Genomic DNA, 11,859 nt, shown 5'->3' with positions numbered 1-11,859 from the left:
CGGCCATGGACTTTCAGAGATGTGGACTTTGAACGGAAGCAAAAATTCTCATCTCCTAAACTGTTCAATTTATTCCAAATAAGCAGCACTTCATACAACCACAAGATATGGTTGAATAGATGAACCCGGCCAAATTTGAGCCCAAAACTATGCTTAGGGAACTCAGGAGATCAGTTCAAACTTATGTAGTAAACACTAATTAAAATTTGATTTCTTGGCCCGCTCTTGGTCGGCTACTGAAGTTCGTGGCAACATGACTTTGAAACGAACCACTTTACACGTAAATAATATTCGTGACTGGATCGAGGAAGACATGTAAATAGGAAGTCTTTCGAATCTCGGAGCATCATTTTGGAATTGCACCACAACCAATGCTGCGGTCAAATTCATCTGGGCGCTCTGCGCCCTACATCCATGCTGGCAGTTGGGACTAAAACTGATCTAGCGTTTCATAGTCTAAAGGAAACAATCAATGTCAATCAGTGCCAAACAAGAGTGTAAATAAACGAAACTCATCAATCGCCTCAATTTGAATTGATTCGAGTACAAGTCAACGCAAGACCCCCCTATGCGGCTAAAGGTTTCAAATTCAGCAATTCCATTGTATTCTATCATATTGAATAAATGTGCCCATCTTAATATGGGTATTTGGGTCGATTCTTGAGATATTCGGCCACTTTTCCGTAGTTTTCTACCCTGGGAATGAGGCTTAAGAGATGGGGAAATTCTTGCATTTTATCCAAGATGTCCTTATGAATGCCCCCCATGCCTTCGGATTCGAGCATTTGATTGTTGTTGAGGAGTTGCAAGCCCAAGTAGACGGCCAAATCCCCGTAGCTCATCCCGTGGCCTGTGAAGTACTCGCCCCCTTGTCTTTCCAGGAGTTTGTTGGCTACCTGGAGAAAGCTCACCACATGCTTCTCCTTGAAGTCTTTTATGTAAGCCTGCTTACGGGTTTCGTCCTCGCAATATCGAATCCCAAAGAATTCTAGGGGCAAAAGAATTGTTGTGCCAATCATTACACGAACATTCGAAGTCTAACGTACAACGGTCCCTTACTCATACAGATCCATGGTATGCTCAACAATGGCATCCGCTCGGGCTTGCTCCAAATCGTTGTGGCCTGCCAAACCCACTTTCTTGGCCACAAATCGAGCAATGGTGAGAGATTGACCCACCTCCTCCCCATCCCAGGTTAACATGGGCAAGGATTCAAACATCATGTCTGCAATGGTCAGTCATATCAGCCGCAGTCTCATAGTATTCCGTGATGAGCTGGCCAAATTGGGAAAGGCGAGTGAATGATTGAGTATCGTACCGGCTTTCCTGTCCGGCCAATCCTGGAATTCAATGACATCCTCCTCAAACTCGGTTTCTGCTGCAGCTAAAAACAGTCGAATGAGTTCGGCTCGGCCACGAAGTGGGAAATAGACCAATTTGATCTTGGAGCCATAGCAAATGACAATTAGCAATTGGCTCATAGAACGCACAGAGCAAGCCAAGAGGAAGTTGGTTGCTCTGGTCGCTTAACAGAAAAGTAGTTAGGGCCCAAAGTTCTGCAGGAAAAAAATATCACTGAGCTCTTTGTGGTTCCAGCCAGGTCGGACTTTGTGTGCTGTGGTGATTGACTTTGAGTACATTTAGCTACGTCAGCCTACGTGATGCTCAAAATGAAGTCCGAATTCTGGAAACCTGTCGATTGATGGCTAGTTTGACTGCTATGGTCTAAAATGACTCTCCTATCTAAAACTGTAAAAATAGAATCTCTCTCGCCTGGTCAATTTGGGTGTGATATCGATTGGTTAGATTTCGAAAAGTGAAGGAGGAGCGAGTGTCTGTTGTCGGTCATCATGTTGAAACTGGTTTGGTGTGTTTCAGGAGGGTCAACCCGGCGTGTTTTCGGCCTTTGGCGGCTTCGGAGCCGCGGCGGCTTCGAGCGCGAAGGCGGGATCCTCGGCGGCGGCGGCAGCGGCGGGGGCCAGTGGCGGGGGATTCGATTTCCTGAAAACGGCCACCAGTCCACCCGTGAGCTCGAGCGTGTCCAGTCCGCCGTCGAACGGCAGTGCCGGCCCCACGGGTGGTAGTCTGATGGGATTTGGTGGGTTTGGCGCCACGCCCCAGGACGGCAACAAATGGACCTGCAGGTGAATGAGGCTAGGATCTTGATCTGACTTCAGCCATGGATGCCATTGGTGCCATAGCCTCCATAGCCTCCATCAGCTATAGTTTAAAAGTTTATTGAAAACAACTCCGTTTCACAAGACTAAATTGGGTGCATTGCTCACAGTGTCCACCTTCTCTTAGCTGTCACGTGGAAATATTGTCACTGTATTCCCTGGGTGGGGCCCATCCGGCTTAACCTTGACGATCGTTTCTCTTTCAGTGTTTGTATGGTGCCCAATAAAGCCGAAGACGATGCCTGTGTTTGTTGCTCCACGGCCAAATCCGGAGCCACGCCGAAAGCCCCTTCCAAGGGTTCCTCCAGTTTTGACACTTCAGCCATATCGATGGCGCCAGGCGGTGGATTCAAATTCGGGGGTCTCTCGGCCACCACCACCACCACCTCATCTTCAACGAGCTCCGGTTTTAAATTCGGGTCGAGTGAGGTGCAAGCGACCTCGTCCAGTCAATCTACCCCATTGGCCTCTGGATTCAAATTTGGTTCACCCGCCACAACCTCGAATGAGACTCTCCCAGCCTCGACCGGGGCGGGTGGGTTCAAGTTTGGCTCAACCGCCACCAATGCTGAGCCCAAAGGCAGTGCCCAAGGGTTTTCATTCGGGGCCAACAATGCGGTTGATTCGGATGGCCCCAGTCCGGCCAAGAAAGGGTTCAATTTCGGTTCGTCTTCTTCGATGGCGTCGTCCACGATGAACAATGCCTCATCGGCCTCGGACTCCAAGAAAACGGCCTATTCGGACAAATATTGCCATCAACTCAAGTGCTTGAACCAACAAATCTCGGAATGGATCAAGAAGCACGTGGACGAGAATCCGTTTGTGCTTCTCACACCCATCTTTGCCGATTATGAAAAGTATCTTGAGGAGCTCGAGCCCTTGAAATCGCCCAATGAGGAGGCCCACAACAGTCCCACTACTACATCAGCGGCCTCATCCGCTCCTGTGGAAAAACCTGAGGCCCGACCTTTTCAAACCGCACCCGCTGAGAAAACGAGCGAAACCGCCCGACCCCTTTTGGGCGCCGTGTTTGGCAAGAAGCCAGAGGTGTCTGCCGAGTCGGAAACCGTGAACAAAGTTCCGGCGTATAATCCATCGCCCAACTCCTCTTTTTCCTTCGCCGGGCCCTCTTCGGCCACGTCGACCTCTATGACGGGGCCCAAGATGATGTTTTCATTCGGAACCACAAGTGTAGTGGCCAGTGTGGCCTCAACCTCCTCCATAAGCTCGATCCCATCCGCCTCGACATTCTCCTTCAGCGGGTCGAAAAGCTCAACGGGAGCGCAGGGCGACAAGAAGCCTGAACCACCCCTTGCCACCGCGCCCAGTTCCGGGGGCCTCTTCTCATTTGGCTCCTCCAGTTCCACCAAAACCGACGATAGTTCCAAATCGTTGTTCACCTTCGGATCCAAACCGGCGGGATCCACGCCCTCTTTTGGAAGTACTGCCAGCGCTGGATCCGGATTCAGCTTTGGCAGCTCGACCACCGAGCCGAAAACCACCTCTGGATTTTCATTCGGTAGCACACCATCTTCCACCCCCTCATCTGGGTAAGTTCTCATGATCAAATACTACGATGATGATTGCCGAAATCAAAAGAAATGATCGCTTTTTAGCTTCTCGTTTGCCACTGCGGCATCTGCAGCAGCCACAGCGACCACCGCGGCTTCGAATAATGCGGACGCCAATGAAACGGAAGAATCCGACGAGCCTCCCAAAGTGGAGGTCAAGACCGTGGAGGAAGAGGGATCCAAGTACTCGATCCGCTGCAAATTGTTCTATAAATCCGGTTCGGAGTTCAAAGAAAAGGGTTTGGGCATGCTGCATCTCAAGGATGTCGACGATGGGAAGAAGACTCAAATGGTGGTGCGGGCCGAGACGAATCTGGGCAACATCCTGTTGAATATTTTGCTGACCGACCAGCTGAACGTGACTCAGCGAGCCAATAACATCCAATTCGTGTGCGTGCCCAACCCCGAAATCAAAGGGCTCGAACCCGGGCCCGTGTCGATGTTAGCCAAAGTGAAGACGGCGGAACTAGCGAAAGAGTTGGCCGCCAAGGTGGCCGAAGCTATTCAGTAACGGCATTATTTTGATGTTCGCGTTCGGGAAATGGACCAATAAAACAGAGTCTTACAGAATGCCGGTGGCGTGTATTTGATATAAGAATGCGAAGAGTCATATGGATGGTATGTCAAGAGCGAAATGGTTTGTTTAGGAGTTTCTCTCTCTTACGATCGAGTTGAACCTAAACAGATCAACACCTACTTGAAGCTCATGGTTTCGGGGAAAGTGCAACCGGATCGTTGAATAATCTCTTTAGCCGCATAATTGCCGCAACGCACGGCAGTGGCCGTGTCAGCGCCCAAGGCCAATTGGGCCAAATAGCCGCCCACAAAGGCATCGCCTGCCCCATTGGTATCTACGATCTGCGAGCTACTTAACTTGTCCACGGGATACAACTGGGTTTGACCGTTCTCGACCACAATCACGGGCTCGGAGCCTTGTGTTATGACTACGGTACGGGTAGCCGAGCCTTTGAACGGGATTTCGGCGATTTTCCGCGCAATCTCAGCCACATCCTTGGTGTCGTATCCTTGTTTCTCGGCAAAGGCCGCGGCCTCGGTCTCGTTTCCGAAGACCAAACCAGACAAGGCCATGACCTTAAGCATGGGTTCGCTGAAGAACTGGGGTAAGAAGGGGGCCGACAGGTTCATGGCAAAGGTCTTGCCCTCGGCCACGGCGTACTCTGCCACCTTGAGCATGGAATCCGGACTCACGGTCAGGAAAAAGCCGGAACTGTAATAAATCTGGGCGGCTTGGACCACGCCCCAATTGGGCTCCAAATGATCGGGCGTGAAGTGGTTGGCGGCGTCCAACTTGGTGACCAGGGACCGCTCCTGGCCCGTGATGAGCACAGCGCATTTGCCCGTGGGGTGTTGGGCGTGGATCTGATATTTGACGGTGACGCCGGCTTGTTGGGCGCACTTTTCCAGGGTGCGCCCGCTCTCATCCTGTCCCACACAGCCGAAGAAGGTGCACACGCCGGGTTGGCCCAGGATCCATTGGGCCACCCGCATCGAGTTTTGCGTGGCCCCGCCCGCAATATTCTCCACCGGGTAATCCTGTTGCAGCTCTTGGAAGAGATCCTCCTTCTCGTACAAGATGGCATCGTTGGCTTTGAGTTCGTACTTGGCCAACAATTCCGGCTTGACCACGGCCGAAATGTCCAGCAAGGGGTTGCCCATGCCCAAGATGGCGCCCGAAGACACGGTGGAGCCGCTCATTTTCGATGATAGAGGTATAGAACTGGATTTCTCTGGGTTCTCTGGTGAACTGCCTGGTTCGGAGTACACGTGGACCCCGAAAACGAATATCTACAACGGAAAATCGACCGAGTGAAGGGTGCCAATGCGGACGGAGACTGAGAGGCCGAGCGAATGTTGACATGATATTTATGCTCTCTGGCCTCAGAAACGGGCACGCTTGCCTCCCCTGCCTCTTGGTCCAGCCGAGAAGGTAAGGCACCCCCAGAACCCCAGAGGGAGAGCGAGTGCTTGTGACCAATGTCTGTGTGTGTGTACCGTGTGTACCCCCCGACTGGTGATTGTGCCGGCCCAGAAATAGGATAATGAGCGTGTTGACTGGCCTTTAGCTTATCCATGAACCACTGGAATTTGGACGGGGGTACTTTGGTTCGAGAGTGAACTATTTGGAGTTCCAAGGAGTTCCAGGATCCAAATAACATTGGCCTTCAAGTGAGACTGATGAAGAGTATTCCTAGGTCATTGGCAGGACGCATTTCAAATTTCCTTATTGTCAGCATGCAGAAAATGAATGGCTCTCTTTGGGTTGTCAATTCAAATACCAGAAGACCTTTCATTTTAATAGTACTGGGGATTATATTACCTATAGCAGTTAGAAAAAAACAAACCAAAAAATGAAGAGAGTTTGCCCATCTATTCAGTGCAGAGTTATGTCATAAGTTTTAGGTTAGCCTAACCAAAGATGACGGAATACATGGATGTGGAGGCTCCTTGTGAAAGTGTCATTTCCAGTTCTAGTCAAGGCAACAATCTTATTTTGCAACCAATTATGGGGATGGCAATCTGAAGCCTAGATTTAAAAAAATCAGCACGATTCAACGATATTTGTAGAACTGAGGGCATTTTAAGACCCAGTACAGTCATTGTTACATTAGCACACAGACAGTGCTAAATTTCAATTGACTGTTACTCGTGAAATAAATCCCAATTGTGCTGAAACTTGCTAGGCAAGTTCCTTCAACTCATACTAAATTGATCTTGTTAAAAAAGACATTGTGGCATAATTGCAATCAGATACAATAAAAATGCGCAGCTGACTGTCCAAGCAGAGGTCTCCATGTCTTTTGTCCTTCTTGGCCTAACGTTTGATTGAGCTATGTTCAGGTTCATAGGTTCAATTCTAGGTCACCCCCCTTTTCATGGATCATCACGCCTCCAATGGCGCACCTGGAACTCCAAATAGGACAAGACTGAAATGTGTATGATTATTGTAAAAATAACCTGACCCGATGAGAATCAATCTTGCAATAAAGATTTCATATGAGTAACTTTTCTTGTGTCATCTACTGAAGAATCAGGGTCAGTTTCAATTTTCATACTCATAATTTCTTTGTCAAAAAGAAATTGTAATAAAAAAGTTAATATTTTGTGTAGAGCTATTGCTCTGCACAAGTTTCTTTAGTGCTAATTTGGCAAAGTAAAGACACTCAGTTTTAGTCTAAAATAGTGGAATTTTTGTTCTTTACCTTAACATTGAAGGGAGTTAGCCTGAAGACCCAAGGTTGGCCACATCCCCACTTTAGTTTGTACACCAAATGTGGAATATTGTCACATTGCATAAAGAGTTGCCCATACCAATGGTAAGGTATCTCTCTAGATCCTCACAAGTTTCTGATTTAAGTATGCTGACATGCTTTAATTGAGCTTGCTTCATGACAATCCACAAGTTAGTGGGGAATGCTAAGGTTGAGGGAAAGAACATTAAATTGTGCAGTAAATAATTCATCACCAAGAGTGTTATGTAACATTTTTTTTCGCTTTGAATGGCTTTCTACATCAAAAAACATATCTTTAAGTCAATTCTAGATGTGAAGTATGATATTGAAGAAGAGCAATACTCCGAGCATGAGATCTTGTAGAACACTGAGTTTTTTATTCATTGAAAACCATCGACAGCTGACCCTCACAGAAACCCCACGTGATCGATCTTAATTTATTGAACTGGTTCTCACCAGTCGCTACAATATCAAGAATAAGTGACAAGAACTGATGACAAAGTTTTCAGTTCAATTTCCGAGCAAAAAGCGCAAAACTGACAAAAAAACGCGAGAGATTTAGAGGCCCTGACAGTGGTAGCAGATTTAGAGGCCCTGACAGTGGTAGCAGTAGCAAAAAGGCTGTCAAAATTATTGTGGTGGCATTTTACTGTCACATTATTTTTTGTGGGTGCGTTCAATCATGGAATTTTGAGCAATGGACTTCATTTCTTGACCAAAATTGAGTTTGAAATTCTTGATTGACATTAGTCAATTTGCAGCATTGGATCAATGTTATAGTAACAAATGTTTGTTTGCTTTTTTTCGTTAACTTGTTGCATGGCAGCAAAACTGATTGATTTCAATGCGCGTCATTTCAGGCTTGAATCTTCCTTGTTCTAGGCATGTTTAATATTCAAATGTCCTTTGAGACTAAGACACATTTCTGTAATTTTTTTGAAATTAGAATCGTACTTCTACCATGTATTGCAAAATAAAGCGTTTAATCATCACGCAAAAGAATCTACTGACCCTAACATGCTTCCAAACTCAAAAATATGATTTTCTGGTTGAAACTCACTCCAATCTAGTGTGATATTGTCGGCAAGACTAATTTGAGAGGTGCGGAATCAGACTTATTGTCGACCTCAGCGCCCCCGTCCATATGCCAGGCGTTCATGATCTAGCACATCTCCCTATACCGAGAAATTATGGATACTCGGCACATGGTAAAACATATCCACATGTGTCGTTAGGAGCAGCTGAGTAGAAACCGGCCGGCCGGCGTCATGTTTGACGCCAGAAACCTACACATGTGAGAGGCATTCGTGCGCGGAGTGAAATGTACATGAAGGGCGTTATTGCATACGATTTAATATTCGATAAAACAGTTGACGGACCACGACACCCATGGGACTAAAAGGACATCAGGCCGTGTCCATTCGGACTTGTTCTCCTCGGAGTTGTGCCCGTAGCCGGTTTTTCTCCCGAGTCAGGGTTCGAATCTCCAACTCGATATTGGCCGTGTCTTGAATCAAGGCTTGAGCCATGGGAATACTGTAGTCTTGCACAAGCTGATGATGAGCCAAAGCAAATTCTAGAAAACACAAAGTCGTGCCCAATCTCATGAGTGAAACCGCAGACTGAGCCTAAATTTTCGGTATTTGCCCTTTACCTAATTTAATCTGGTCGCGACTCATGATAAGTTCTCGGGCGTTTCTCTTGTGATCACGCCACTCGCATGGCGATTCAACTTCTCGAGTCGATCTTGACGCTCTTGAACGAGCTCGGCGTACAAGATGGCCTGACATTGCACGGCCATGTCATCGGTTAGGGGTGGGCTGATGAGACTGAACTACGATCTGAATGTCCCGCTTCACCAAAGACCCATCATCCGCCCGTGATGCTTGAAAACACGTCATCTTGACTTGCTGGGCCTGAAACCCCAAAAGGGGTTGAGGATACCGTTAAAAAAAACATGTCAGTTTGGATTTATAACGAAGAAGGGCGCCAAAGAAAGAAGTTTTGCTTTCGATGCAAAATAATATCTGATTATACCCTTACATTAACGAAAAGTGAAACGACAGTGCAGACTCGTACGCAAATTTTTTTTACTTTAGAACGGTTGAAAAAGCTATGAACCTAAAGTCGCAACATTGGCAGATTAATCTAATGTATGTGTTTCGTAGATGCCTCAGTTTACAAGATTGTGAGTGAATTTACGAATTAAAATGTACGAACTCTTGAGGAGAAAGTTCAGACTCTACTCTACTCTTGACACGATCTTACCATTTTTTTTCTTTTCCGCGCTTGCAACTACACTTTTCGCAATTTTAGTCCAAAAATGATGGGGAAAAATATCTAAATATTCGGGTCCGGGACATTTTGGTAAGGTATCGAAAACCGCCCCCAAGTCTTGCTTTTTGAGGCCGTACTCGATACCTGCAGATTGTGGAAGAAATAATTCTGCTTCAGAATGGCCGAAGTGGGTTCAAACTTCATGCACCGTGAACTGGCCATCTTCTCGAGGCGATATGCAAAAGATAATAATTCATTTAAACAATTACCAGCATAGCTCGACGTTCGCCCTTTGGATTGAGTGCCCGACGCTTTTTCGGATGGCTTTGGGAGGCGTCATTCAAATCCAGTCGACAAAAGACTGAGCAGATGATCCCCACGAAATCCCGATCCATTTGCTGCATACTGAACTGGGTTCGCAAATCCACGTGGGACGGCCACACCGTGATGTGGGGATGCGAGTGGTACCAACCCAGGACTCTCAATCCGATTTGCTCGGCCTTTTCCGAACTGGCCACCGCCTGTTCCGGCGACACTTCCACGCGATCCCGATTTTCGGTCGCTTCGAACCGTGGCATCCAAACCCGTGATCACGAGTCTCGAGCCGCCTTCGTCGACTTGGCCTAACAAGAATCCCATGATCTCCTCCTTCTCGGTGACCATGGCATGGCGAACAATGGCCTCTGAACCTGGGCACTCAGGATCACGGCCTCGATCATTGTCAAAATTTCAGATCTATCTAGGGATAGTTAAAAAAACGGTGGGACGGGATCTGAAAAAAGGGATGAGCACAGGACGGACATCAATCGGGAACACAGTCACCCAAAACGTTAGATAATTAGATATGAAATTCGGTTTATTTTGGGACACAACATTTTGCTTTTTTTTTTTCATTTAAATAACAAACAACTTGGCTTTGTGTACGTAGACGTTCGATATGGTCCAGGTCATCATTGTATGTTCAGATATGAGTGAAGGATACATTTTATCTCCTACAATGTTTTTCTATCGTGGCGTCTCTACCAGAATGGACACCAACCGATGTAGCTCTGGCAGAGGTTCTCGTTATTCGTGGCTTGCTCGATGAGTCGATCCACTTGCTCGTGAATGTCCAAGACTTCGTCATGCGAGAAATCTCGACCCGTGAGCTGTTCTCGGACCCTCTGGATGATATCCAGAGCCTTCTTATTCAGGATCTCCGGCTGATTTCCGTCCCCATCCAGCCCGTCGATGATGGAGATGTTTTCAATGCGACGTTGGAAGCCGCACCCGCACCATCCAGCGAGCCCAAGTCCGTGGACACGTGGCTGGCCGTGACGGCGGAGTAATTTTCGCCGGCTTGCGGAGGCTTGGATCGTCTGGCCTTGGCCCGGTTTCCATGAGTCGCCAGTTGAGAAGAGGATCGTAGACGAACGCCTCGAGAACCGCCATGAGGCTGTCGCGGTTGTTCCGGAGCACATTCATGACGGATTCGCACGTGCGGCGATAGGTGCCTTCGATGCCGGTGACCTCCATGGCGTTGATGAGCATGCGGGTCAAACGGAATGGGATCTTCTCGGAAACTTTTCGCGGGTCATGGCCACTTCGAAGCAATCGCCAAAGTCAATGTGCAAGATCTTGCCACTCATGCGACCAGCAGGAGATTGGAGGGATGCCGATCGCCCAAGCCGAGCACGTAACCCACCATGGACATGACGGCCAGAGATCGCGTGAAATTGGTCCTCCGGTCGAACCACACCTCCGAGCTGGGGCTTCAAGAGGAGGATCTTGGCCAAGATCGTCGCCTTGCGTGGACTCCAACGAGTGCTCAAACACTTCCACTTTGTTCATGAGAGGCAGGTGGTCCACATTGGGGCGTCATCCGTTGCATGATTCGGTGCTCGATGTTCAAAAGAATCTTCTTCTTCTCTCGATAGTCCTTGATTAGAGCGTGTAGCGTGTCCGAATTCGGCACCCAGCCAATTAGACCCGAGTTCGTGGACAATGGGATCACAGCAAAGCGTTGGATGGTCAAGTTCCGGCGGAAAGTTTCCGGATCATTCAACAAGAGCGAATTGACCAAGCTGAAGAATTGCATCACCCGTTCATCTTGTCGGAGGTCCTCGTGACCCTTCAGGAGGAACATATAGGACTTGCCATCCGAGCCACGGATGGTCGTCTTTCTCGGCTTTGTTTGGACGTGATCACCTGAAGAGCGGGCTCCACTTCGGCGATCGAGATGCTGGGACGGTTGGGAACATAATTGCCGGGGACGGCCAACTCCAGATTGCGACACTTGAGAAGCTGAGGGGAGACATGCTGGAGCTCGAGCTGGTGAGTTTGGGGAGTTGGCGGGAAATCCGACGGAACACGTGGTAGTACAGATCCCATGCTTGATTCAGATCCCGATTGTTTGTCGGACACTTTGTAGCGTTGACAGCACCGTTGGCCTCGTTCAGGTCATTCCGTAGGCCTGATGGAACGAGGTCTCTTTCAGGGTCTGGGACCTTTTTCAAGCATTTGATGCAGAGGCTCGAGTACGGCCAACATGCCGGAATGTTCTTCTCCCCAAGTAGAGTCGGCTGGCCTCCTCCAAGCCTTCGT

At 48.2% G+C, this 11,859-nt stretch overlaps 3 protein-coding genes and 1 pseudogene across 3 annotated transcripts in view; 1 reads left to right on the top strand and 3 right to left on the bottom strand.

The window, feature by feature from the left end:
- The window catches only part of LOC131883149 (nuclear pore complex protein Nup50-like), a gene marked incomplete at its 5' end in the record, with an annotated part of 10,042 nt that extends 5,724 nt beyond the window's left edge, over positions 1-4,318 (top strand). The window contains 3 exon segments of the mRNA XM_059230525.1: positions 1,879-2,144; positions 2,384-3,727; positions 3,794-4,318. Coding sequence (XP_059086508.1) covers positions 1,879-2,144; positions 2,384-3,727; positions 3,794-4,259 — 2,076 coding nt within the window.
- Positions 4,311-5,625, bottom strand: LOC131883152 (uncharacterized). Its single transcript, XM_059230528.1, has one exon. The coding sequence runs from the start codon at positions 5,462-5,464 to the stop codon at positions 4,442-4,444; it is 1,023 nt and encodes a 340-aa protein (XP_059086511.1). The 5' UTR covers positions 5,465-5,625; the 3' UTR covers positions 4,311-4,441.
- Positions 5,626-8,722: 3,097 nt separating this feature from the next.
- Positions 8,723-10,002, bottom strand: LOC131883341 (lys-63-specific deubiquitinase-like; the record flags this gene model as incomplete). Its single annotated transcript, XM_059230794.1, is given in 3 exon segments — positions 8,723-8,915; positions 9,546-9,824; positions 9,826-10,002. Coding segments are annotated over 3 exon segments (570 nt in total), but the record flags the coding sequence as incomplete, so codon positions are not given.
- A 50-nt stretch (positions 10,003-10,052) lies between these two features.
- Positions 10,053-11,644, bottom strand: LOC131883162 (serine/threonine-protein kinase mTOR-like; annotated as a pseudogene).
- Positions 11,645-11,859: the final 215 nt, after the last annotated feature.

This window comes from Tigriopus californicus, chromosome 7, assembly GCF_007210705.1.
Source record: "Tigriopus californicus strain San Diego chromosome 7, Tcal_SD_v2.1, whole genome shotgun sequence".
In the NCBI taxonomy this organism is placed as follows: domain Eukaryota; kingdom Metazoa; phylum Arthropoda; class Copepoda; order Harpacticoida; family Harpacticidae; genus Tigriopus; species Tigriopus californicus.
This window is presented reverse-complemented; position numbering and strand designations above follow the sequence as displayed.

Coding starts and splice junctions, on each gene's coding strand:
- LOC131883152 (XM_059230528.1), bottom strand. CDS start 5,464: ATGAGCGGCTCCACCGTGTCTTCGGGCGCCATCTTGGGCATGGGCAAC.